The sequence below is a fragment of the Mirounga leonina genome, unplaced genomic scaffold, assembly GCF_011800145.1.
Source record: "Mirounga leonina isolate KUSES-001 unplaced genomic scaffold, KU_Mleo_1.0 Mir_418, whole genome shotgun sequence".
In the NCBI taxonomy this organism is placed as follows: domain Eukaryota; kingdom Metazoa; phylum Chordata; class Mammalia; order Carnivora; family Phocidae; genus Mirounga; species Mirounga leonina.
In genome coordinates, this window is record NW_023270739.1 from 8,413,015 (window position 1) to 8,438,572 (window position 25,558).

Sequence of the window (25,558 nt, forward strand, 5' to 3'; positions counted from 1 at the left end):
GATGTGGAGCCATTGAACTGTTTCGAACTGGTGAGTGATTGTCAATAAAATAGGATATGGCACGCACAGAAACTCAGCAGGGGGTCTGGATTGGAAGGAGGTAGAAGACTCTGGGGAAGGCCAGGAAGGAGGCAGGCTATGCAGTCTAGAAAGGAGGGGGTGCAGTCCTGGAGCAGGGCACTGGCCGTGAGAATGACAGAGGGCTTTGCTGATCCACCAGAAGGAGTTTACAGTGACGGTCTTGGGTGACCAGACAGACGGGGTCTTGATGGAGACCCAGAAGAGAGCGCAGGTTTGGGGGAGTTCAGGTGTGATGGTGCTGTGGGTTCTCCAGGTGGAGACATCGACTGGTAGGCACTCAGATATATTCGCAGGGGTTTGCAGGAGATTTCTGGCTGGGATACATTTATGGGTATCGTCCCTGGGACTAATCCTGATGTGTCAGAACCTTTCAATAAATGGCAGTTGATGGAATTCCCAGGCTATGGGGTGAGCCAGCACAGCCAGGGGAGCACCCCCCCCACCCCCCCAGCATGGCTGCCTGCCTGCCTTCCGTGATTCACCCGGATCTCTTCATGCTGGCCAGCTAGGTTGTGCATCACCAGCCGAGCGGCTGTGTTGGAGTTTCTGGAGATTCGTGCCCTGCCTGGGGAGGCACATTAGCCCTCTTTGCCTGATTTTTTCTTTTTCTTTTTTTTTAATTGGGACTTTCAGGAATCTTTAGAGAACAGTCCGGTAGTGGGCTCAGGTCAGATCCCTTAAAATAACAGTGCATTGTAGGGACAGTCACTCCTTGGTGATAGTGCCATCCATAGTGGGTGGGGCCCGCTATGTGGGTCCTGGGAATCACTTTTCACTGGGCATCTTCTGTTTTTAGAAGTGTGCACTTTGGGCACCTGGGTGGCTCAGTTGGTTAAGTGACTGCCTTTGGCTCAGGTCATGATCCTGGAGTCCCTGGATCGAGTCCTGCATCGGGCTCCCTGCTCAACGGGGAGTCTGCTTCTCCCTCTGACCCTCCCCTGTCTCGTGCTCTCTCTGTCTCATTCTCTCTCTCAAATAAATAAATAAAATCTTAAAAAAAAAAAAAAAAAGAACGCACTTTGGACTCCGGAGAGGGTTTACTAAGCTGAAGTCTGGCTTCTGTGCAGTATTTACTCCTGCGACACCCCTTAAATTCGTGCTTCTCAACTGGGGGCCGTTTTGCTCCCCTAGTCCCCATCTTCGGCAGTGTCTGGAGACATTTTTTGTTGGGGATGCCCAACAAATGGGGATGGAATGCACTCTTGTCTAGTGGGTAGAGGCCAGAGATGCTGCTAAATATCCTGCAATACACAGGACAGCCCCCATGACAAAGAATTCCATGGCCCCAGGTGTTCACAGTGCCGAGGCTGGGGAGCCCTGCCTTAACCCATCACATCATTGTATAGTTCATGAAGAACTGCCCCCTCTTCTCCCTTGGCCTGGTACCACCTCTTCCCCTCCCCAACCAGTACTCTTCCCATCATCTAGGACCCAGTTTACATCTCATCCCTTCCATGAACCTCCTGCCGCTTTGAGTTTTGCATTGACTTACCCCTTCCTCTCTGTTCCTGCAGCGAGTGACTCGTTCCTTCGTCTTTCTTCATTGAGTCTTGTGTTGGTGTTGGCTGTTGACATGGTCCTCCCCTCCACAGCGAAGGTTCCACTACGTTATAAACTTCTTGGGTCCTTTGTACCTTTGTCCCATATTTTTGCACATAGACCCTCAGTATGTATGAGTTCATTGAATCAGTAAATCCTAAGGGGTTTGACAATTTCTATATTACTTCAGCAGCCGCCTTCATAGAACCTCAGGCACCTTGATAGTTTCGCTTAACTCAGAAGCAATGGCTAGAGGGAGAAAGGAGAAGGGACATGTTCCCCTGTGCTCTCTGGGTTGGGGTGGGGATAAAAAAACAAGCAGAGGAGGTGATGGAGCTGGAAACAGGGCTTCCGGAGTCTGAGTTGAGGTCACCGGGTCTCTGAACTGGGACCTTGGCTCAGAGAACGGAAGTGGCTCACCCGAGGTCAGACCCCTCACCTTTCTTCTAGCGCCAGCAGTCTTTAAGTTGCGGTGTGAAGAGTCCTTGGTACAAAGCAGCACCAGGAGGTGGGGTTTGCAGCTTCAAGTTGGCATGATTAGTGTCTGTGTCCTGGTTTGCATAATGAACCAGGGGGTTCTGGGTTTGTGTTCTCCCCAGAGAGCACCAGAGAGCTCCCAGGGGAGGCAGCTGAGGCAGAAGCCCAGCGGCTCTGAGTTTGAACCTGGGTTTTGTGACCCGTGTGGGCCTCGTTGCCCTCACCTGTGGGGATGGTGAGGACAGAGAGCTGCTTCGGCCCCTCGGACAGGGTAGCTTTGAGATGGGATGGGAGGACCTGAAGCTCCAGGCCCAGAACTTGGACATGGAAGGCATGACATAGACCCTCGTTGTCTAGGAATGGACAAGCTTGCGGTGTTTGGACCAATGATTTGTCCCAGTCAAATAAATTCTGTCTTTAAGGGGCTAGCTGTTTCTTTTCCAAACAGGCACACAAGTCAGTAAAAAGAGAACCAAGCGAAGGGTGGGAAGCTGGGAGGGAGAGAGAGGGGTCCTTGGGAAAATAAGGAAGGAGTAAAAGGTCCAGATGGATGTTCGGGGGTGGGGGGCGGGGAAGGGGAGAAGGCAGACAATCAAGGAATTACATTTTGGGTCGAAAGCAGAGGTTTTTGGTCAACCTATTTACTTTCAGTTTCATCATTTCCTGAGAGTCCTAATTTAGCCTCTGGTCGTGTCCTCTCGATTATGGCCTAAAAAGGCAACTACTTGGGTTTCTTGGAGTTGGGCTGGCACCCACAAGCAGCTGGTGTGGAAAGGGCTGGCCTTCACCGGATCTGCTCTCCAATGGGGGAAGCTGCCTTCTTGCTCCTTAACTCTTTGCTGGCCTGCACGTCCCGCAGATTTCCAGAATTCCCTGAGGTTCCCTGATCTGAACCCCCAAGCGTTTTCCTGCAGACGGTTTTCCTAGGGCTGATGTCGCAGCTGCCATATGGGCATGCTGCTCACGTGACCATGCATACCAGTCAACCCTCTTGGACGGCATTTTGATAATACTTCTCAAGGCCATAAAAATGTCTGGATGTTCCTTTGTTCCAGTAACTCCACTTCTGGGAATTTATCTCAAGGTGGCCCACCATATAAGGAAAAATACCTAGTTAAGTGGTGGGTTCCCCCCCCCCATCACTTTGGAATATTATGCAGCCATTAAAAGTGTTTCCCAAGGAGGCCTTGGAGTCAGGAGTCCTGAATATGAGTCGTCGCTTCTCCAGGTGTGTGACTGGGTGGGATCACTTCCCTCTCAGAGCCTCTATCTTTAGCTGGAAAGTGAAGTGTTTGGATGAAAATGATCAAAAAGCAAACTCTGTGGCCCTATGGGGAAACAGTCACAATAAATAGGAAAAATCCACAACGTGAAACCCCATGCTCTGCCTATGATCATTAAAAATCTCCAGTGTTTTCTATGAACAAGGACTAGAAGGACCATAAAAAAAGAGAAAACTGATTTTAGGGGGAGGGTCTCAGGAATTTATGGGGATATTTTTCTTTCATTTTGAAAACTATTTGAGAGAGAGAGAAAGCACGAGCAGGGGGAGGAGCAGAGGGAGAAGCAGGCTCCCCGCTGAGCAGGGAGCCCAACTTGGGGCTCCATCCCAGGACCCCCGGGATCAGGACCCTAGCCAAAGGCAGACGCTGAACTGACTGCACCACCCAGGTGCCCCTCATTTTGAAAACTTTTATATTATATAAAGTTTTTAAAAAATTTTTATTTTAGCGGCGCCTGGATGGCGCAGTCGGTTCAGTGACTGCCTTCGGCTCAGGTCGTGATCCTGGAGTCTAGGATCGAGTCCCACATCAGGCTCCCTGCTCAGCGGGGAGCCTGCTTCTCCCTCTGACCCTCCCCCCTCTCGTGCTCTCTCTCTCATTCTCTCTCTCAAATAAATAAAATCTTAAAAAAATTTTTTTTAAATTTTATTTAAATTCAGTGAATTAACATGTAGTGCATGATTAGTTTCAGAGGTAGAGTCTAGGGATTCATCGGTTGCATAGAACACCCAGCGCTCATCACATCACGTGCCCTCCTGAATGCCCTTCCCCCAGCCACCGCATCCCCCTCACCCCCCTCCCCTCAGTTTATTCCCTGGAGTGAAGAATCTCCTTTGGTTTGTCTCCCTCTCTGATTTTGTCTTCTTTTGTGCAAAGTGTCAGGCCATTTAGCATGGTCCCAGGCCAGGGAGGGGGAAAGCGGCCACTGCCTCGCTAGCGTCCCTTCCCTGATGCCCCCTTTCATTTCTGACAGCGCTGGACCGTGATGGCTTACTCCATCTGCACCGCTGGCAGCCCTGTGGGCGCACGCACACGAGTCCGCGGCCACCAGGGCCCAGGGGCCTCCCCCCGACTCAGGCGGACCCCGGGGCTCAGCCGCGGTCACTGAATGTGGGTGTTCCTGTCTGTGCTGGTGGGAGGGCTTTAATACACCCCATTGTTCACGGTGACCTCCGTGCCCCGCCCCGCCTCATCCAACCCACGTATTGATCTTGGCGCCGCTGCTAACCCACGTCATTCCAGCAGAGCTGCTGACACCAGAGAGCTCTGTCCTTGGCCTGGCTGGACAGGGCTCAGCCGGGTTTAATGAAAAGTTCTGCTCAGAGAGGGGCAGGGAGGTGAGCAGGGATGCACGCCCTAGGCCTACCATGCATGGGAGCCTTGGCAGCCCCTGGAGGCAGAGAAGGGTGTAGCCCTCTGTGTTGGCCCAGCCCTGAGGGGTCACAGTCTGACCCCCCCTCCCTTCCAGGAAGCGCAGACCCCAGGTCTCATCAGGGGTAGACTGGCCTGGAAGGAGGGCAGAGCGAGGCGCCCCGTGGACTTGTCCCCTGCCAACAGCTGCTGTGTTCATGGCCCCCCAGCGCCCAGCCGCCGGTGCATTTCCCGCGGCGGCCGGGTGCCCGGTGCCTGCAGCGCAGAGGGAGCCGCTGTGCCGCCGAGCTGCCCAGCCACCAGATGGCTGCTTTGGGTGGGTCCCCCTAGGGCTGCTGTTGTTGGGACGAAGTGAGTCCGATGAGGCCGGAAGTCCTTGCAGCCTCGCCACTGGGCAGCTCTCGTGGACAGTAGCAGGCCACGGAGTGAGAAAGTTCCACCGCACTCTGCTTTTTGAACCGGCCACGCGGTCCACTCTGGGAAGGCTCACTCAGCCTCCCCGCCTGCCTGACAGCACTCAGTAAATGTGTGTTGAACGCTGTGGAATGTATTCCCCACACTCCCCGTGTCCCACTCAATGTGTCGGCCGAGTCTGACCCGGCTCCAGTGCCAGTCTGACTTCTTCCGTGGGACCCCAGCACATGTGTGCCAGGGAGAGCCCAGACTGGGGGGCCCAGCGATCTGGGTTAGAGCCCTGCACTGTGACTGGACTGGGCGACTCTGTGCAAGTAACTTGCCCTCTCTGAGCCTGTTTCCTCATTTATAAGTTGGGGATAATAAAAGATCTTTTGCAGGGTGATTGATGGTCCAGTGGGGTTGATGCTGGTAGGTTACCTGATGACTATCCCCTTTCTCTCCTCTTGGAGGGATCTCGTAAAGGGCAGGTGATATCCTTGGGTGTCTTCATTGGCTGGAGTAGTAGAACTCATAACCAGCAGGGGACTTAGGGTTTTGGGGGGACAGGGTTCAGGTGAATCCCTTTTTGCATGTTGATGGGAGATTGTCTTGTCCGTTTTGGGTTTGAAGTTTGCAAAAAGGTTCAGAACCAGCAGCCTGTGAAGCCCTGTGCTCTGTTATCCTTCCAAGTCCTCAAGCAGGGCAGTGGCACGATGATGGGGAGACTGGTTTCGGGAGCCTGGGTCCTAGGACTGAGGAGGCTGCCTGGCTAGTTAGTGGTCAGATGGATGGCAGAGAGGGAGAGGGCAGCTAGTATGTACTCTGGCAGAGGGAAGCCTTCCAGTTGCTTGAATGGCCTGGTGGGCGTGGGAGCCGGGATAGCTGGAAGTAAGCTGGCGTGGCTTGGGGTCTGCAGACTGCCGGGACCCCAGCCCCACAACAGAAGATGAGGCCAGGCTGTCCCTTCCTGCCTTGTGGACTGCTGCTTTCTCTCAGGGGGTGGTCCTTGCAGGTGAATGATGCCCCTGGTCCCCCAAGAGGGGCTGCTAGGGTTTGCTTGGCTGGGAATGTAAACAAAGCCACCAGCTGAGGTTGCTGGGGAGACTGCCAGGCTCTGTTCCATGGACTTGCCTTCCCTCCTGTGGGGGTGGGGGGAGGCGAGTGAGCAGATTTCCTGGAAAACAGCCCCTCTCCTGGAACATGTCCAGGGGAGCCCCTTAGTCTTGATCTGGAAAGCATTTAATGAGCCCAGATAAGAAGGCCTGGGCAGCCCAGACTTTTCCTTTTGTTCTGTCCCTCCCAAACCTCCAGCCTCCTTGGTACCCAAGTCCCTGTTGGAATCTGGAAGCGTGAAAGCCTGTGTGACTCTGGATTTGGATCTGGGGTCCTCCTGGCCTCCCGGGCCTGGGGAGGGGTTCTTGACCTCACAAGGGAAAGGCCTTCCTGCGTTGTGAGCCGGGCAGTGAGCCGCTGGGCTGCTCCTCTGGGCTGTTGGCTGGCTCTGTCTCAGACCATGGTTTCAAAGTCCTGCGCCCTGTTTACCTAAACCAGCTGTCCTCCCAGCAGGTCCCGGCCTGAGCCTTTGAGCAGGAATAAGCACTGTGGTTATCCTATGGAAGGGCCACGGGACCAGGAGTCCCGAGTCCCCCCTGGGCAACCACACACAGTTACAACGAGGATTTTTTTTTTAAGATTTTTATTTATTTGAGAGAAAGAGAGCGAGAGCGAGCGAGAGCATGATCAGGGCCAGAGGCAGAGGGAGAGGGAGAAGCAGGCTCCCTGAGGAGCAGGAAGCCCAATGTGGGGCTCAATCCCAGGACCCTAAGATCATGACCTGAGCCGAAGGCAGACATTTAACCGACTGAGCCACCCAGGCATCCTGAGGATCTTTTTTTTTTAAGATTCCATTTATTTATTTGAGAGAGAGAGAGACAGCAAGAGAGAGCATGAGCGGGGAAGAGAGGGAGAAGCAGGCTCCCCACTGAGCAGGGAGCCCCACTCGGGGCCTGATCCCAGGACCCTGGGATGGTGACTTGAGCTGAAGGCAGATGCTTAGCTGACTGAGCCACCCAGGCGTCCCAACGAAGATCTTTTGAGATAGCGAAGTGCATGTGAAAGCATTTCATAAACCATTAAACCACACAGGTGTAAGGGATTATTATTTCATCCTCTTTATTTTGCAAATGAGTTTTGAAAAAAGCAGACACACATGTGCTTAAGTTCTCCTGGACATGGATTTGAGGGCTGCCTTTCGCATTAGTGGCCCAGAAGGGAAGCACTTAGAGTTCATGATGTTTCAAATCTTTTGCCTTTTACAGTTCACGATGTTTCCTGGAGCCTGACTTCTTTTCTTCTCGCCTTATTTCTTTGGGCTATATTATCAAGATGGAATTAGCATCTCTTGGGAACATATTGGTGTGTTGGTTTTTTTGTTTTTTTTTTCCCCTCTTGGTTGACTCCTTGAAATAAAGCCTTTTAAACTGGCGACTTCCCCTGTGCGCGGTTTTAGTTCGTTGACTTTTTTGGGGGGCTAATTAGAAACTTGCTTTTGTTGGAAGTCCTCTTAAAGTGTGTGTTCTCTTTCCTGCCTCAGCGTGTGTAGCGTGGTGACTATAGTTACATCTGTCTTTGAGACTCAAATTAGGCTCATCATTCGGCACCACGGCAGTTTTTTTTTTTTAAGATTTTATTTATTTATTTGACAGAGAGAGACACAGCGAGAGAGGGAACATAAGCAGGGGGAGTGGGAGAGGGAGAAGCAGGCTTCCCGCTGAGCAGGGAGCCCGATGTGGGGCTCGATCCCAGGACCCTGGGATCATGACCTGAGCCGAAGGCAGACGCTTAACGACTGAGCCACCCAGGCGCCCCGACACCACGGTAGTTTATAGATTAGTTTGATTGTGGATGGATCCTAGGATCTACCTTCCCGTGAATTTCTGACAATCTCTGATGACAGCTTGTTGTTTCAGTCATGTACATCTTTTACCCCAAAATGGAGAGCGGGAAGATTCTGGCAGCCATGCAGCCGGGTTTTAGAAGTTTTGCTCTACTCCACTGCTGCACTGTTTGCTGAGGTCAGAGGGGTTCAGTGGGCCTTCGCCTCTGAGGTCGTTGTGTCTCACTTCTCGCCCTGGTTTCTCCCTAGGTCCTGGCTGTGAATCGCCATGGCGCAGCAAGCTGCCGATAAGTATCTCTATGTGGATAAAAACTTCATCAATAATCCCCTGGCCCAGGCCGACTGGGCTGCCAAGAAGCTGGTATGGGTGCCTTCCGACAAGAGTGGCTTCGAGCCCGCCAGCCTCAAGGAGGAGGTGGGCGAGGAGGCTATCGTGGAGCTGGTGGAGAACGGGAAGAAGGTGAAGGTGAACAAGGATGACATCCAGAAGATGAACCCGCCCAAGTTCTCCAAGGTGGAGGACATGGCAGAGCTCACTTGCCTCAATGAAGCCTCCGTGTTGCACAACCTCAAGGAGCGCTACTACTCAGGGCTCATCTACGTAAGTGGGGCCTGGGGCTGGAGGCGGGAACCCTGGCTCTGTCCTGTCCCCCTCGCCTGCCTGGGCGCTCGTGCTCTGGGAGAGTAGGGGGCTTGAAGAAAGCTGGGGTGACATCCTCGAACTTCGGCAAGCTAGCGTCCTCACGGAATGTTCTGTTTTTTCTCTGCATAGCCAAAAACACACCAGGAAACCTGTTTTAGATCGCATGGAGGGAGAATATTATGGTGTGCGTGGGCTGTGCCCACCCACGGGCCTTGGTCCTCAGTCTTGGTGGAGATAGGAAGGGTAGTTCTTTCTGAAGCGAGGGATGCCATGTCCTGGTTTCCCACCTCGTTCCTCCTGCACCACCTGTCCTCTTCCCCCTCCCCTTTTGCCCAGTCTCTTTTTTAGACTCTCTGCCATCTTGTTCTTTTTAGAGGCCTGTCAGCGTGCCTTTGCTTCCCCAGGGAGTGCGCTTTGAGCAGAGACAAGCATCGAGAGCGAGACTTGAACCCTCAATTCTGGTGCCAGGCTTAGCAGCCCAGAATGGCACGTGTAAGGCCCAGAGCGTGCAGAGGAGAAGGAGCGGCCCTTTCTGGCAGCCATGCAGCCGGGTTTTAGAAGTTTTGCTCTACTCTTGCTGCACTGTTTGGGCCACCTTTGCAGAGAGACCGCTCATCCCCGTTTTAGAAAACGTCAGGAGAGGAGTGTTTTCCTATCTCCTGTGTAATAGGCTTCACAATCTTAATGGTCCTAGGGTCACAGAGTTCTTTCTAATTCTTATTTCTTCTGCTCAGTTCCAAGGTATTTCCTTCTAGTTTCATCTCAGGTAGGGAAGAAATATCTGGCTCTTATTATTCCTAAAATAGCTCCTTGTTTAAATATGCTGTTATATTCACCTTGGCCTTCTTGGTCTTGGAGCTGAATAAAACATTTCTCAAAATGTGTTTGAATTGGAGGAAGAAAACATCTCAAGAGTTTTATAACCCTTTTAATGGGAAGACCAAGCCTCGGACCCAGGGGTTGGCTCATGATCACACATGTAATAAAAGGACGTGCTGGGCTTATCCTGGTACAGGGATGGTGAGGGGCCCCCAAAGAGTCAGCCATTTTATTTTCTGTACAATCTTAGGCCGACGTCAGCACACGTTTCCACAGGGCCCTTCCCCACCATACTGGACTGGTACTTCTGAGTGCCCTGCAATGTGCCAAAGTCCTCTGTGGAGCCACGGCCCATCTTGGATTGTCCAGAGCTCCTGACCGGGCGGATTGCATGCCAGCGCTGTGTTACTTTGCTCATTGCTAAATTGGTCCATGATAACGAGGTTCTTGTTTCCTGCCATTGATGACCTCCCTTTGGGGATGAGCCTGATTAGTCAGGACCTACCAGTAAGGACATACACAGAATGGTCTTTCTGGAAGAGTCGTTCTTTGTGGACCAGCTTAGTCCGGCCTGCTGATACGGCAGGTGGGGAGAGCTGAGGCCCAGAGAGGGCCAGAACCCAGCACAGGGTCAGCCTGAGACTGGTGCTCGGGTTTCTTGACCCTCAGCCTGGCTCTCTCTTTCTTGGTGAGAGCACTGTATGGACAAAATTAAAAGCCTCTGTCCCTAGAGATCTTGACCATTGAAATTCAGAATTTGGTGACTTGCAGGAAAGCAGGGGGCCTGGAAGGAAGCATTGTTTGTCTGTTGGGGCAGCTGGAAGCCGAGTCCCATTGTCTGGGAGTGGGACACCCCCTTGGCAGTCTCCATAGCTTATTGTACCCACCCTGCTGTGCCCTGGAGCCGACATGGGCTCTGCTCACAGAGGCAGAGCGGTGAAGGGCGTGGGAGGTGGAGCCTCCAGGACATGGTTCAGATCCTTTCCCGGCCACACGACGAGGCCACAAGGAGCCTCACTTCCTCCCAGGTGAGACGTGTGCAAGCGCCAGCCCACATCTGCTTCACGGCAGGGCTGGGCTCCGTAGCTGTTGCTGTTCTTAGTGAAGGTAGCTGGTCCTCTGCGTGGCCTTCACTGGTGTCTCTGTTCGGCTTGTGTCCTGCTAGGGATTTGCTGAGTGTGACACACGCTGGGGGGCCTGCAGTGGCCTGTATCAGCTGGCTGCAGTCTGCTCTCCCACAAGGGGAAATGTTAGTGAAGTGCGTTCAATGTTAGTGGCTTCATCTTTCCTCTGAAAGCGTGGGTTTTACTCTGGAGGCAGGCAGAACTCTTTGGTTGGAGGCATTCATTCCTGTTTCTGTCACCTCCCGTGTGCAGTTCCTCCTGCCTCAGACTAGCCTCCTTCCTAAGTATCTTCCCCAGAAGGGAAGTCAGTTGTCTCTGCAATTGCCCTAATAGGGACCCCAGCAGGTGCAGAGCTGTGGAGGGGGGGAGCGGGGAGCAAAGCCACTGGGCAGGGGTTGCTGCCTCATTCACGGTCCACCTCTCTCTGCGCACGACGTTCCAAATTGCGACCCGGGAGCCTTTGTGCAGTGTGTTTGCCTGGTGTTGTGGGCGGTGTGGCTAATCCTGAGCCACAGCTGCTCTGTCTGTTCCCCGGGGGGTGAGGCCTTGGGATAGGGGGCGGCTGGGCACAAAGAGCCTCTGTGGCCCATGAATGGAGCAGCTCCCTGGCGTGGCCATGGGGAGAGCAGAGCCACTTGCTCTGTGTCTGCACGTCCACGAGCATCCAGAGGAAGGCTCGAGGGCAGGTGTGCATCCTCCCACCTGAGCTGCAGGGCTCACACCCGCTGGTTGGATGGGATTAGCTCAGAGAACTCTGAAGCTCTATAGGGAGAACCATCCACAGGACCATCTGCTCACCCAACTGTCAGAAAGCCTTGCCCTAGGAGCCCCCAGTCCCCTTCTGCTCTCACGACCAGCTGTTTGCAAACATCTGGCCCTGAGGCATGCCCTAAAAGTGTGGCCATGTGTCCTTGGCTTTCATGGGGCTGATTTCCTAGAGTGTGGGTTTTCTCAAACCCCAGGAACAGAGCTCAATTGTTTCTGAGCTCCTGGGATGACCTCACTGCTCCCTGGCCTTCTGCTTCATCCCGGCAGTCCCACGGAGGGAAAACCAGAAGTCTCCCGCTTTTCTCTCACTGTGATACCCGCACTGCAGGTGGCCAGCACCGCGTCCCGACCTCTTTGCTTCAGAGCTTTCCCGGTCCCTTGTGAAAGAGGAGTTGGAGGGAAAACAAATGGCTGATTATCCCAGTTAGAAAGAAACTTGAGGGCCCCGCGTCCCCGCCTCCCAGCAGAAGAGGCGGCCAGACACACTTGGTCATTTCCAAAACTTGGCGGCTCTTCCCAGCCAGGCCCCTGGAAGTTACTGGGCCCCTCCCAAGTTCTGCTTTTAGTCTTTAAGTTCAGCTTGGGAAGTCCAAGTGCCATAGCTGTTGGCCATGGCTGGGAAGGGCCTTTGACCTCCCGACTGGTCCCCGCCTGGAACCCGCCTTTAGGTTCAGCCACTAGATCCGTCTTCAGCTGGGGCGGGGCCGGAGAGGGGCGGGGCCTGGAAGGGGCGGGGCCGGCACGGTGCGCAGCGCCCCTTAGGTGCCGGCTGCTGTTGGAATGAGGGGCGCCACCATGGGCGGTGAGGTAACGTGGTGATGAAAACAAAAAGACAAGAGTTCAGAGAACTGGCCCCGGACCAGGAAGATGCCTCATGACCTTCAGCTGTCATGACACCAGCTGGCTGCAGGTGTGTCTGAATCATGGCTGCTTTAGGGCCTGTGGCGTATTGTCCTTGGAAGAGGGTGTTAGGGTTGCTCCAGAGGCTTAAACACAGCTGTACCCCCCCAACTGAACACCTGTCACAGGGTTTAAGTTATTGAGGGATTGTCATGTGAATGTCTCTAGAAGATTTGAGGGAGAGAGCTGTCAGTGGTATACTAGCCCACAAAAGATCTGGTTGGGTGGGGAGTGCCAGGAGTTTTTCCCAGTCCTGGAAAAGTTGAGGCTGGAATATCTCTATGAGAGTCCTTCAGGGTAGAATACTTTGTGTTTCCGCTCAGTTTGCTTGCTGCAGCCAAATCCTTTTCTCTTTGTGCATCTCACGATGACAGACACATTTCTAATTGTCCTTGGATCGGAGTTTTGTAACTGGACTTCTGCTGTCTGCGAGGCCTGCTATGGGTCTTGCCCGAGGCGCCTGCTTGTTGGCACGCAAAGCTGGCAGCAGTCATGCAGTTGAGGGAGGACCCTCACCAAAGGAGCAGAGCTGGGGGTGGTGCCCCTCCACCTGTAGCAGACGGGGAAGCAGGGAGTGGGGGGCTGCAGGGGCGGGGCTTTCACGTCAGCCTGACTCCGGGTCCTTGGCACAGACACTTTGCCACGAAGTTTGCACACCGCTGAGACTCAAGACTTCCTAACCTGTTTCTGTTTGCTGCTCTTTTCTTTAGACCTATTCAGGCCTGTTCTGTGTGGTCATCAATCCTTATAAGAACCTGCCCATCTACTCTGAAGAGATTGTGGAAATGTACAAGGGCAAGAAGAGGCATGAGATGCCCCCCCACATCTATGCCATCACAGACACCGCCTACAGGAGTATGATGCAAGGTGAGTGCTCGGCCTTCCCCTGCAGCCTCGTGGACACCTTTGCAGGTGCTCATTCACGTTCAGTGTCATGGTCATCTAGGGGCTGGATCAGCGTTCACGGCCCTTGTGGTGGTGCAGTGCATCGCGGAGGTCTCTGAGTCAGTGTGTGAGAGCCAAGGCTAATGGCTATCAAAGGACATATTTATATGTTGAGAGAATGTTCTAGAAGCTTTAAAAAATACACTTCCTAATTCTCGCCATTTCTCATTCTTGTAAAGACTCTCTGTGCCAGTCCCGTCACTGCCAGGCCCCCTTCTTCTGCCAGATACTCCCTTTCCTCCTTGTTTTTCACGTCTTTTCTCTTGCTCCTTCCCCGTAGTCTGGAAACGTGCTTGGGTTTTTCCCATCTTTAAGAAACAGACACTAAATCTCTCCTGGATTCCGCACCCCTGTGGTTTGTCTCTGCTCTCTCTCATCACAGTGGAGCTTTGCAGAGGAAGTGTCTGCTCCACAGGCCTCCCCATCCTTCTCCAGACTGTCCGACCAAGGTTACCCTCCCTTCTGCGTTGCTAAATCCGTGGTACTCATGTGTTCTTATCTTAACCTAACCTCTCCCCAGCGTTGGACAATCTTCACCACTCCTTTTGAAAGCCCTTCCTTCCTGTGTGACCATCTCTGGTTCTCCTGATCTCTGCCCGCCCCTCTGCATGGTTCTCTCCTGCCTCTCCCCTGCCCCCGCACATCTGCCCCTCAAGGTCTCGCTGCTCTCTCTGGTGTTCCTCTGGATGACAGACCCATCCACTCGAGTGGCTTTGCTGGCACATTCCAGCTGAGGACTGGGACTGTCCCCTGATCAGTGCCGGCCCCTTGTCCCTGGCTGCCATTTCCCCAGCCACCCAAGCCCAGAGTCTGGCTTACTCCTCCGCTCTCTGCTCTCTTTTCTCAAGTCCGTCAGCACCGTCTATAGGTTTTATCTCTTTTCATATTTCTGCTCCCCTTACCCCTCTTTTATCCCGTGGCCCTGACCTCAGTTACGGCCTCCAGGGGTGTTCGCCTGCATTGTCGCTGTGACCTCTTAATCTTCACTCTTAATAGAGCCCTCCCTCTACTTTGAGCAGAGGGTCATCTTTCTAGAATGTAAATCTGATCAAACCCCCTGATTTGAAATCTTGGGAAAAAATCTCGAAAAGGCTCCTCATGTCTCCAGAGGTAACCCCTGAACCTGCTAGCAGTGCACAGTGCCCTTTGTTGTTGTTTTTTTTTTTTTTTTTTAAGATTTTATTTATTTGAGAGAGAGCGAGTACATGAGAGGGGGGAGGGTCAGAGGGAGAAGCAGACTCCCCGCCGAGCAGGGAGCCCGATGCGGGACTTGATCCCAGGACTCCAGGATCACGACCTGAGCCGAAGGCAGTGGCTTAACCAACTGAGCCACCCAGGCGCCCCACAGTGCCCTTTGTAATTGGCTTCCTGCCTACCCCTGATTTTGCCGCCACATGGACCTGCTTACATTTCTCTCCCAGGCCTTCCTGCGTCCAGCCGCCTTTCCCATGCTGGCTGCTTGCAGTGCCTGGCAAGTCCCTAATCTCTTGCTAAAGACAAGAACTGAAGCATGCCTGCCCTCCAGGGAGGATGTTTGGGCTAGATTTGGTGATACCTTATTTGACTTAGGTGTTTACACATTTGTTTTTCTCTCCTAGATGTGGACGGGGCCCATGTTGCCTTTATATTCTCAAGCTCAGCCAGGTGCTTGGCATGTGGTAGCATTTCATGTAATTCCCAGTCAAACCCAACTTCTAGGTGGGGGGCTTGTGCTCACAACATCGTATTGATAGTGGTTTCTCAAATCCTCATACACGTGCATGATTTCGTTCTTTGAACTTTGCAATGAAGCTGGGCAGCTGTAGTCGAGAACCTTGTCGCATTAGCAAACTTTATCCCTGGTGTAGTGGTTTGAAGGGGCGATGAGCGGTCTGTCTCGTACTATACACACAGCGTTGCAGGGAAGGCATTTCATTGCCAAGCTTGATGAATTATGCAGGACGTACAAGTTTGGCCTAGCCTTTGGCTTCTGTTTATGTCTGAAAATTTCTGGAGGAATCCAGCCCTTTAGTTTTAAAGTAGGATGTCTGTTTCAAAAGTGCTAACTAAAGCAGTCTGGTGGGAGAACATTCTGTGAGATTCCAGAAGAGCCTGAGTCTGTGTCTCTAGAGGTTATGAGTCAGTTTTCTCATAGCTGTCTTAATTGGCCTGGTACAAGTTCACCCTGGAGTCTTCCTGAGCTCTGTGCTGCTGAATTAGGGGCACATTCCTACCCCAGGATCCTGGATTTGAACAGTTTCCGAGCACACGGGCTTCCTTCACTTTCAGGCAAGCCATTATGGCAAGAACAATGTCGTGACGCAGAGCACAGCACCAGCAATCAGAGTCCTTGGAACTGGACTCCCAGCCTTTCTTCCGACAGGCTGCACGACTCCTTCTTAAAGAGATTTGTCCAATTTTTGTCCAACAACAAAAACAACTTGAGGGGCAAAAGCCAGCACAGTAGGGTTGGTGGACATTGGAAAAAAGAAGGGGATGAGCAGAGGGCTGGAGCTTTGTGTTGAGCAGGAAGTCTCGGCTGGAACACAATGGCCTTGATAGGAAGCAGGGAGCTCCCCAAATTATGAGAGCAAGTGGGCGGGTGTTTCATCCTTTGCAGACTAGGGATGGAAATCCGTTGTGGGCCCAGGAAGCCAGAATGATCTGTGCGGGTGCAGGGTCCCCGTAGTTTCTAGCCCTCAGTCCGCGAGTCTTTCCCTCCCCTCTGTAATGCTGGACTCGCTGCAGCCCTGAGCCCCCATGGGGACTGACTGATAACATTTCCAAGTCTCTTCTCATTGTACACGGCTGACCTGCAAAGCAGTTAGCAACAGCCTTCTTGTTCTTGGAGCAGAGAGGAAGTTAATTAACAGAAGTTGCTCCCATCACGAAAAGAAGGTTCACCAGTAAAGAAAGTTCCAGAGAGGAGTGGTGGTTCTCGCCCTAAGTTAGGTGTGGACGGTGGTGCCTCGGGGTCAGTGGGCCGTGAGGATGAGCTCCTTAGCATGGGCCCTGCAGGAAAACAGGGTTGCTCTCTGCCACTCACCTCTGAAAAGGCACAGCCAGCCTGTTCCTTTTCTGCTTTTTCTCTAAACAGGAACTAGGAAAAGGTTTCCTCCCTGAACCGCCCGAGGCTTATGACATACTAGCCAAATAGGGTAGTTGGTGTCTTTGGGGACTTTTAGGAGATAAGTTCTTTGCCTGTTCCTGGGACCTCCGTGTCTTTCATCTCCTAAATGCTCTGGTTTGCCTGTTGTCCTGCAGTTCGTAGTGATAGTGTTCGTTTTCATTTTCAGAAAAGCAGCCCAGGGGCGCCTGGGTGGCTCAGTCGTTCAGTGTCTGCCTTCGGCTCAGGTCATGATCCCAGGGTCCTGGGATCGAGCCCCGCATGGGGCTCCCTGCTCCGTGGGAAGCCTGCTTCTCCCTCTCCCACTCCCCCTGCTTGTGTTCCCTTTCTCATTGTGTCTCTCTCTGTCAAATAAATAAGATCTTTATTTATTATTATTATTATTTTTTTATTCTTATGTTAATCCCCATACATTACATCATTAGTTTTAGATGTAGTGTTCCATGATTCATTGTTTGTGCATAACACCCAGTGCTCCATGCAGAACGTGCCCTCCTCAATACCCATCACCAAGCTAACCCATCCTCCCACCCCTAAATAAAATCTTAAAAAAAAAAAAAATCAAAAAAGCAGCCCAGTTTGGATGATAAATTATATGGTCACTCTACCTGTTTGTCAGACTAAGCCAGGGTTTCTCAAACGTGGCAGCTGTTGACTTGGGGCTGGAGAGTCCTCTCTTGGGGGTGGGGGGCTTGTCCTGTGCATCATAGGATGTTCAGCAGCAATGTGGCCTCAACCCGCCAGATGCCAGAAGCTCCCTCCCTCTCCATGGTGACAACCAGAAACGTCCCCAGACATTGCTACCAAATGTTCCCCAGAGGGCAGACCACCCCCCCTGGAGAACCACTGGATGAGGCCCTGCAGATTAGTTTTATTGAGTGTCGACTCCCGTGGATCAATAGTGCCTCAGGCCCTGGCTTGCCAAGGAGCCAAGACTCAATGCCAAGGAATGTTGGGATAGACGAGTGCTGTCTGCCGTGGGCACGGGATGGGGCATGGCAGCGTTCGGCACCCTGGAGTAGTCTGTGGGGCCAGGAGGTAGAAAGTGCCAGAACACCATGAGGTCCAGTATGTGATTCTGGCACTGGAGGAACAGGCAGCCCGGTGGAGGGACGAGACGTGTTTGTACCCCGACACCTGGGACCGCAGCTATGTAACGAGACAAGCTGCTGCCCACACCTGCTACCAGCCGGGCCGTAGCAGGTGTCATGCATCTTGGGAGTTGGGGAGGAGGCGTGGTCGGGAAGGTACTGCTGAGGTTGGATCCTGTGGAAAGGCCGGCGGGTATGTGTCAATAAGTGGTTCTGGGGCAGCCTGGACGTGCCCGGCAGTTTTGTTTGTTTTCCTCCTCGACCTTGGGTTTAATTAAAGTTGTGGCGACTTGGTTGGTTCACCCTCCCACTCCCAACCCTGGCTTTTCCGTTTGGTTAGTTCGCCGTCCTGGCCATTAATGGGTCTCCCTGCCTCAGGGATTCTGTAAAGGCAGGCGCGGAGGAGGGGCTTGAACTCCCTGTGGCTGTCCCTCGTGGGGCGTGGGGGCAGGAGAAGCGAGTGGTCTGTAGAAGGTGTGACCGGGTTGGGGAATGGCGCGCCTGGCTTCCTCTGGGACCTGGCCTTCTGGGGTCCCCCTGCGGGGGGGGGGGGGTAAGGGTGTGTGTGTGTTCTTAGAGGAGAACCGACCCGTTGAAGGATTGACTTGAGCACATTCCCTCCCCAGCAAAAGGAGGAGAAAAGCTCTTCTCTGTTGATTAGGTAGAATGCCAGGTTTGGTTCACTTTGGGCAACTTCATGGTATTTTAAGGAGCTCCCAGCATTTCTGGGGGTGGGGGGAGTGGCAGCAGGGTCTGCCTTCATTCCAGGCCTCAGCTAATCTGAGAACTATTTAACCCTTTGCTCCATGCCAGTCCCATCTCTGCTCGGCGGAAGCTGCACAGGAAGGGGCTGGTCACCAAGCAGTCGCTCGGTGTCCGGTGGGCGTCTGAGCTCTGTCAGTGGTTGACTGACCTTCGTGGGCCAGCGAGGGGTAGAATTCTAGCGCTACCTTCACATCTGAACGTGAGCCTTCTCATTCACAGGTGAAGGGAGGGATAGGCCCAGAAATACACGTGACTGACTTGTCCAGTGCCCGCAGTCAGCCCTGGAAGCCAGGGTTTCCTGATGGCCGACCCGGTGCCTGTCCCCCGGGGGCACCGTTGCCCCTCGTTCTCGGAGGACGGCTGGCTGGCTGGAGGCCCTCACTCGCTGTCCACATGCTCCCTGCCAGTGGCCCCGGTGGAGCTGTCTGCATTCCGAGGCCTTTCTGAGGGGAAAAAAAGGCGCCGTGTGGGTGCGGCCCTGGGGAAATGCTTCCAGGGGACAGTGAAGCATGACTGCGAACACGCTCACCAGGACAGGCACTGAGGAAGCCACAGATGGGATGACTCCTGGAGCAGGAATGCGCAGGCCCGAGGCTCGGGCCCGGCCCGGCAGCCCTGCCTGCTGCCGCACACGCAGGCCCCGCTGCCGGCAGGGAGGTCGGGAGCCAGGCCCCCACTGCCCGCACCACAGGGTCGCACTCTGGGCCTGCACGGTCGCCGGTCACCTGGCCCCACCCGGAGGCGGTCCTGAGGGGCAGGGAAGGGCACCGGAGGAGGAGGAGGAGGAGGAGGAGGAGGAGGAGGAGGGAGAGAGCCCGGCTGGAGCAGGGAGCCCCAGCGAGCCTGGGGGCTGCGGGCCGAGCGTGAGGGGCTTTGACCAGTGGCACAGCGCCTCCACAGTAGGTCGCCAGCCCCAGTTCGGGGGGCCTCTGTGAGCCTTAGCCTTAGGAGCGACGTGCCTTGTGAGCAAGACCCGTGCGGAGAAGAGCGCGCTGGGTTCGCACTAGATTTGGGCTGGGGCCTGGCTCTGTCGGTTCCTGCCTGACTGGGGGCCGCTTTCACGGAGCCTTCCTGTCCTTGTCGGCCTCCGGCTTAATGAACCCTCCCTGGAGGGTCACTGCAGGCATGAAACAAGGCGCGTGTATCGGGTGCCTGGCCTGTAATGGACGAGTGCCCTCTGGAAGGTAGCCGGAGGAGTCTGGAAATGCAGCTTCTTGACCGAACCCTCCCCTGCCCTCCGTGTACTGCGTTCTCTCCCTCCACGCTCCTGCTCGCCCAATGCAGGTGATAGCCAAATGCTTCCTCCAGGCCGCCTTCTTAGTCTCCTCCAAGAGCAGCCTGTGAGAGTTGGGGCTCGGGGGGCAGCACGCACAGGAAGTGACTTGCCAGCTGCCTCCCTGCAGCGGCCGCATAGCACACGGGCGTGCGCGGGCAGACGCCGTCTCCAGCTTGTCCCGTCTTGTCCACACCCCGAGCGGGCCGCAGGAGGCCCGTGGGCCGATGTGGCTTCTCTGGGGCTTCAGGAGAACGTCATGACTGAAGGGGTCCCCTGTCGATTTGTGGTGGGGACCCGGGGTGCCACACTGTGACCCGCAGCCCTGGGCCCAGTGGAGCCAGGACAGGGAGGAGGCTGCATTCTCCAAACAAGCTGATCCCAGGAGGCTGCTTGGCCAGGCCCCCACCCCCGCAGAAGGAAAGCCCGGTCCTTGGAATGAGGCTGCTTAATTATAATGTGGGCATGCCTGTCAGTCTCATTTCTGTAGAATCTTCTTTCTAGAGGAGGAATCTGTGGCTCATGGATCCTTTTTCAAGGATTCAGCTTTATTTAGGCTTACTTTTCAGTTTGATTTTTAATTCAACCCAGTAGGCCCACTGTGCTTTGTGCTGGGCCACTGGAAGTGGGTGACAAGAATGAAGTGCCCTCCTGGACCCTGAAATTTTGAGGGTGGTTGAAAACTTAGCTCAATGTCTCTGTGCCCGCCCCACCCCTCACCCCCAAACCAACCAACCAAAAGTCACCTGCAAAGTCTGTAATGGCTGAGCTGCTTTGTGCGTTTAACCTCCCTGGGCATATTCCTCGCTGCTTGTGAATGCTGCTTACCAGCCGTTTTTCCTGTTCTCTCAAGTTCTGGCTCCAAGACTCCAGCAGAGCCTTGTGCCAGGAGGCCAGGACTTGAACGTTGGTGTGTTCGGAGAAAAGGGTTGCTTTCCTTCCCCTGCCTGATTTCTGGAATTAAGCTGTCAGATGAGAACAAGACGAATACTCTAAAACTAAAGAGAAGTAAGCGAGCTGAAGTCTGCAGGCGTGAAAGTCGGGATTCTCTAAGTGGCTTCTGTAAAGTTTTTTTTTGGTCTTGACCAAGGCTTGTTGGCCCAGTGTCCACCTTTGCAATAAACTGAGGATCCTTGGTGTTCTTTTGGCCGACAGCCCAGGCTGACCAGGGCCCAGGGTGTCATTCCAGCCAGACTTCGTGACTTGATGAAGATCGGTCTCCACCCTGAGCTGGTCCACAAATACAGTAGGGCCAGGGTCTAAGCTGAAAGCCAAGGATGGAGGTTGTGTCCCAGGAGCGAAACCTGGCCTAAGAGTTACCAACACGCTTCTCATCGCGTTTTATTGCCCCTTCTCAAGACAACTGGAGCCACTGGCTTCCTGAGGATGCATCTCTACATGCCATTACTGTTCACCTCCTAGCACAGATGTTCCTGCATTCTCCAACAAGCCTGGTGAAACTCATCATGGGGGGGGCATTTCGAAAAGCCAGGCCTGCTTATTCTCTGACTTGGAGCCAAATGTGTCCTGAGCTCTGCCTGGCGGTGTCCACCTTGTTCCCACGGTCCTGTTGTCCTTCCTTCCTGTGCTCCCTTCGTCCCTCCCCGACAGCCCAGCCCTCTGCAAAGCTGTGAACTGGGGCTTGTACGGGACTCAGCTGCGCCCCCCCCCCCCCCCCCGCGTTGTTCCCTGAGTGGAATGTGGTTTAAGAGCAAGGCAGACTGACCTCCCAGTGTCCGGTCTCTCTGAGTGTCCCGGTGGCGTTTGCTGAGGGCTGTCAGCACTCACGTGTGACTTTTGAATTTCCCTCTACTCTGACAAACCTGTCAGCACTGTCTCAGCAGCAGCCCCACACAGAGAACATTCTCACTCCCAGCCCCGCCCGTGGACAAGGTGTCTGAACAGCCAGCAGTGGTTTCTGGCAGGTCTGCCTGTGCGCTGGGAGTTTACCTGTGTGAGCAGCTGGGTGCGTTTTGGCTGAGAGAGGGCTGGTTTGGGGCCTCGCCTGCCCTCTACCATAATGAAAGTTAAGTGCAGTCCCCAGGGCTTCTTTCTAATTATCGAGGGTGCCTGATGGGGGAGGCGCCCGTTCTCGGCCTCCTGCAGCTAGAGACCTGGGCCTCCTCCGCAGGGTTCAGACACGGCCTCACCTGGGGGGAGCGTGTGGGTGGAGACACTGGGCCAAGTCCAGCTGCTTTCTGGCTGGGGTTGCTGCTGATCCAGCATCTCCCTGGTCTGGGCCTACCTTTGTGCCATGGAGAGAACACGTGTGTGCTTGGGAGCCACTGGCGGGGGGTCGCTTGGCAGCAGAGGCCCCGGGACCCAGGGGGGCCTGAGCCTGTGCTGACACGGAGCATCCATCTGCATTTCTCACCTCTTGACCCGCCTCCCAAGCGCCTGTAACCCAAGCTCGTGAAGGGGGCTGGCTTTGGGGAAAGTCCCAGATGAGTTGGTAAGGCCCCCAAAACACTTCCCACGAGAGTGGACAGCTCCTTCTCTGCAGCACCGAGGCAGGCCTGCTGGTGGCCCAGGGCCTTCCCAGCCCCCAAGTTCTGAGCTTGAACCCACAGGTCTTTCCGCGTTTCAAACTTGGTGAAAGGCTTTGCATTTTGGCCCATGAGACCCTGACATTCATGGGGGTCTGCGGAGAACTAACTATGGAGTCCAGGAATTGGCCCTGGTTGGCCCAGTGCTTCCTGTTCCAGGTGATGGGGAGCAGGGGTTCACACAGTGAGCGACCCCGGGGTGGTGGAAAGTTGAGGTCTGTTTGTCATGGGTCACCCCGTCAGCCTCAAGTCCATGCAGGCGTGTCACCCCACCTGAACCTGCTCTTTGCTTTGCTTTTTTCTTGGCCCATGTCCATTGCTCAAGAGGCCTGGTTGATTTGAACACAGGTCCCAAGGGCAGGGCGCTCTTCCAGGTGTGACCCCAAGAGCAGCCCTGCAGGAACCCCGGGATGCCTTATCTCAGCATTTTATGAGTCAGTCCCAGCAACGGCTGTTGGTGGACCAGGCCCGGTCTCTTCCTTCTGTACTTCCTGTCGGGCCTGATGTCACCACTCTGCGAGCCTTGTGGCCTTTTATGGACAAGAATCGGCAGCTCCTCTCATGGAGGAAGTGAGCGATAAATAAAGCCCCTAGCATAAGTTTATACCTGAGGTGAGATACCTGGGGTCAGGTTTCCCCTCCTCCCACCTGAGCTGGGCCTTCCGAGCTGGCTGGAAACACCTGTCTGTGTTGAACGTCTGTATCAGCTCTGAAAGCCCTTGGGAAGTTTGGGGTTTAAAATAAAATCAGGAGAGGGAATGGCCTCATCACTGAACATGTAACTTAAAACCTTTTTTGTTGTTCTGTGGAGGGTGCACAGTGGAGAGCTCCGGAGGTGCAAAGGGCCTGGGGTTATTAAGGACAATGCTTCCAGGTGCCTGTGCTGTCCTGCGTGCTTCAGGCACCGATGTCTTTCAGTCCTTAGAGAGGCCCTGCTGGTGAGGCCGTCGCCTCTGATTCTGAGAGGTCAAGGGGCCAGGCATTTCCAGGGGGGAGTGCAGGGCAGAAATCGGAATGCCGGCCTCTGCCTTCTGTCGCTGCTCTGGGCGCCTGGACAGTGGTCGTCGAAGTGTGCTCTGACGAACCCTGTCTCTACCACCCAGACAGCTCTGGTGTTTATCTGCTATTCTTTTTTTTTTTTTTTTTTAAGATTTTATTTATTTATTTGAGAGAGAGAGAATGAGAGACAGAGAGCACGAGAGGGAAGAGGGCAGAGGGAGAAGCAGACCCCCTGCTGAGCAGGGAGCCCGATGCGGGACTCGATCCCGGGACTCCAGGATCATGACCTGAGCCGAAGGCAGTTGCTTAACCAACTGAGCCACCCAGGCGCCCCATTATCTGCTATTCTTTAAAGGGGGAATTCGAGAAGGTTTCATCCAAGGAAAGGCTGTTGCTTCTCTTAAAGAGTAGAAAAACCATGATGGGGAGATTCATAGTCCTGTCTCTCCCCAAGTCCCACCAAGTTAGGGACCGGGCAGGAGGGGTTCAAGGGCCTCAGTCAGGCTAAGGCCTTCATCCCAGCAAGGAACCCGTTTCCTAGGACTGGGTTGTCTCTGGAGGGTGCACTCCTGTGGTTCCATGGGGTTCCTGTCTGGCTGGCTGTCTCCTGGTGTGGTGGAAGAAAGGGCATTTTCAAATAAGCCTTCAGTCCTTATAGGCCCAAATAAGGACTTCAGTCGGAACAGAGCGGGCTGAACTCTGTGTGCTTGAGGTGACCGTGTGGGGAAGGGCTGAGAGAGAGGGTGTTATGGAGGGTCCCCTCTGGAATGCACCAGGAGTGTGGCAGAGTAAACTGAGTCAGGCAGAGAGCTTACTGGTTGCTGAGAATTCTAACCATCCCAGTACCCAGAACAGATGATTCTGAGCTCAGGAACAAGTCCTGAAGTGCTGTGAGAAGAGACACACGCAAACCAGGGACAGTGTGCCTGCCTTATCCATTGCCTCGGGTTATTGTGAAACCACCAGATAATAGGCCTAAACCCACTGTAAGAATTGAGGAGACCTTTCCAGACTTATGGAGCCACAGTGTCCTTCACTACAGGCAGGTGGATTTGGGGTGCGAAGTGGTGGGGATAAGAGCTGAGGAAACGTGAGGGGCCTCCATCGGTTTTCCTCTGCAGAAGCATTTGCCCTAAAGAACATCCTGGCAAAGTGAAGTAAGGCTTCTTTAAAGTGTAAAATGAAAGTATGGGGGTGTTTCCTTTTAGGCTGTGCTGACCCTGGTGCTTCAGGTATTGGAGGTGAAAGGTCAGGAGAGGAAGGACCGGAGATGGTGGGGGGGATGGAGATTGCATAGAGTTTGGGGCTAGCATTGCAAATTGAAGTGCGTGCAGGCCTCTGTGTGTGTGTGTCCACGCACATAGCTATATGTGCACCTGTGTGTGCACCCCCACATACGTGCGTCTGTGTGGGCATGCGTGTGCATACTCTGTACACGTGCTCACGCACATCTGTGCCAACGCGTGTACGTGTGTCCCCGCATGCCCACATATCCCCACGCAGCTTGTCCATGTCTGTGTGCATGTGTGTCTGCACACGTGCGTGCGTGTGTGTGTGTGGGCGGGCTCTGCTTCCTGTTGTTCAGCAGCCCAGCATCTGACTCCTCCTCACACAATTAGAGGAATTCCAGCCATCCCAGGGACGGGGCTTGGACAGCCCTGGGAAAACGGTTCCTTCTGAAAGGGATGGGAATGTTTCCTTTTATGGTAGCCTCGCCGGCACGCGCAGGTACATTCTTGCCCGATTGTGGAGCGGTGACTAAACATGCCCGCAGCTGGGCCAGCCCTGGGGAGGTGCAGCGGGGGAGGCCAGGGCCGGGGATCACAGCCCTGCTCGTTCCAGACCTTGCTGGTCACCGTACTGACCTCGGGGGCAGGTGATGGAAACGGCCCTGTCTCCCCCAGCCCTTCGCCCCCGCCGCCTCCCTGTCCTTTCTGTCTTAGGAGACTGTGGAAGTTCCTCCAGCCCTTGCTGCAGGGTCTTGGACATGGCTTTGTGGGAACGTTGAAGCAGGGGGAGTGGGGAGCAAGGTTGCTGACGGGGGCCTGCTCTGAGCAGGTCCACAGCCGTGTGCAGGGTGTGGGGTGTGTGCGTGAAGGTGCCTGGCCGAGTTCCCTTGCCCCCCCAACACTGTTGAGTTCTTAGGGGGCTAGAGGGAGGGCTGCCGAGGAGGGGGGGGGCAGCGATGTGAGGCTCATTTTTGCGTCGGAGTGACCCACAGTCGGGGGAAGAGACGGTAGCAAATGGCCAGCCCTGCATGCTCGCTGAGATGGGCACGTTAGCAGCTCTCCTGGCGAAGGGGCAGGTGACGGAGCTGAGCGGTGTGTGTTGGGTGTTGAACAGCTAAATCTGTCTCCTGAGGCCATGCGTACAGGAAGCCGTGAGTCAGCCTCCTGTTGTCCCTTCTGCAGGGCCCTGGCCGGCCAGCGGCAGATCACCAACGTTGGTTTCTGCGCAGTACCACTACTGCTAACAGTGATTAGTCCTCCGCTAGGACTCCTCTGTCCCTCCTCGGCTAGGACTCCTCTGTCCCTCC

General features: G+C 54.4%; 1 protein-coding gene across 1 annotated transcript in view; it reads left to right on the plus strand.

Moving 5' to 3' along the window:
* Positions 1-25,558, plus strand: part of MYH9 (myosin heavy chain 9) — a 90,318-nt gene that overhangs the window by 22,701 nt on the left and 42,059 nt on the right. The window contains exons 2-3 of the mRNA XM_034987599.1: positions 8,293-8,644; positions 13,008-13,164. Of these exons, the coding sequence (XP_034843490.1) occupies positions 8,312-8,644; positions 13,008-13,164 (490 nt within the window). The 5' untranslated portion in view covers positions 8,293-8,311. The remainder of the gene's footprint in view (positions 1-8,292; positions 8,645-13,007; positions 13,165-25,558) is intronic.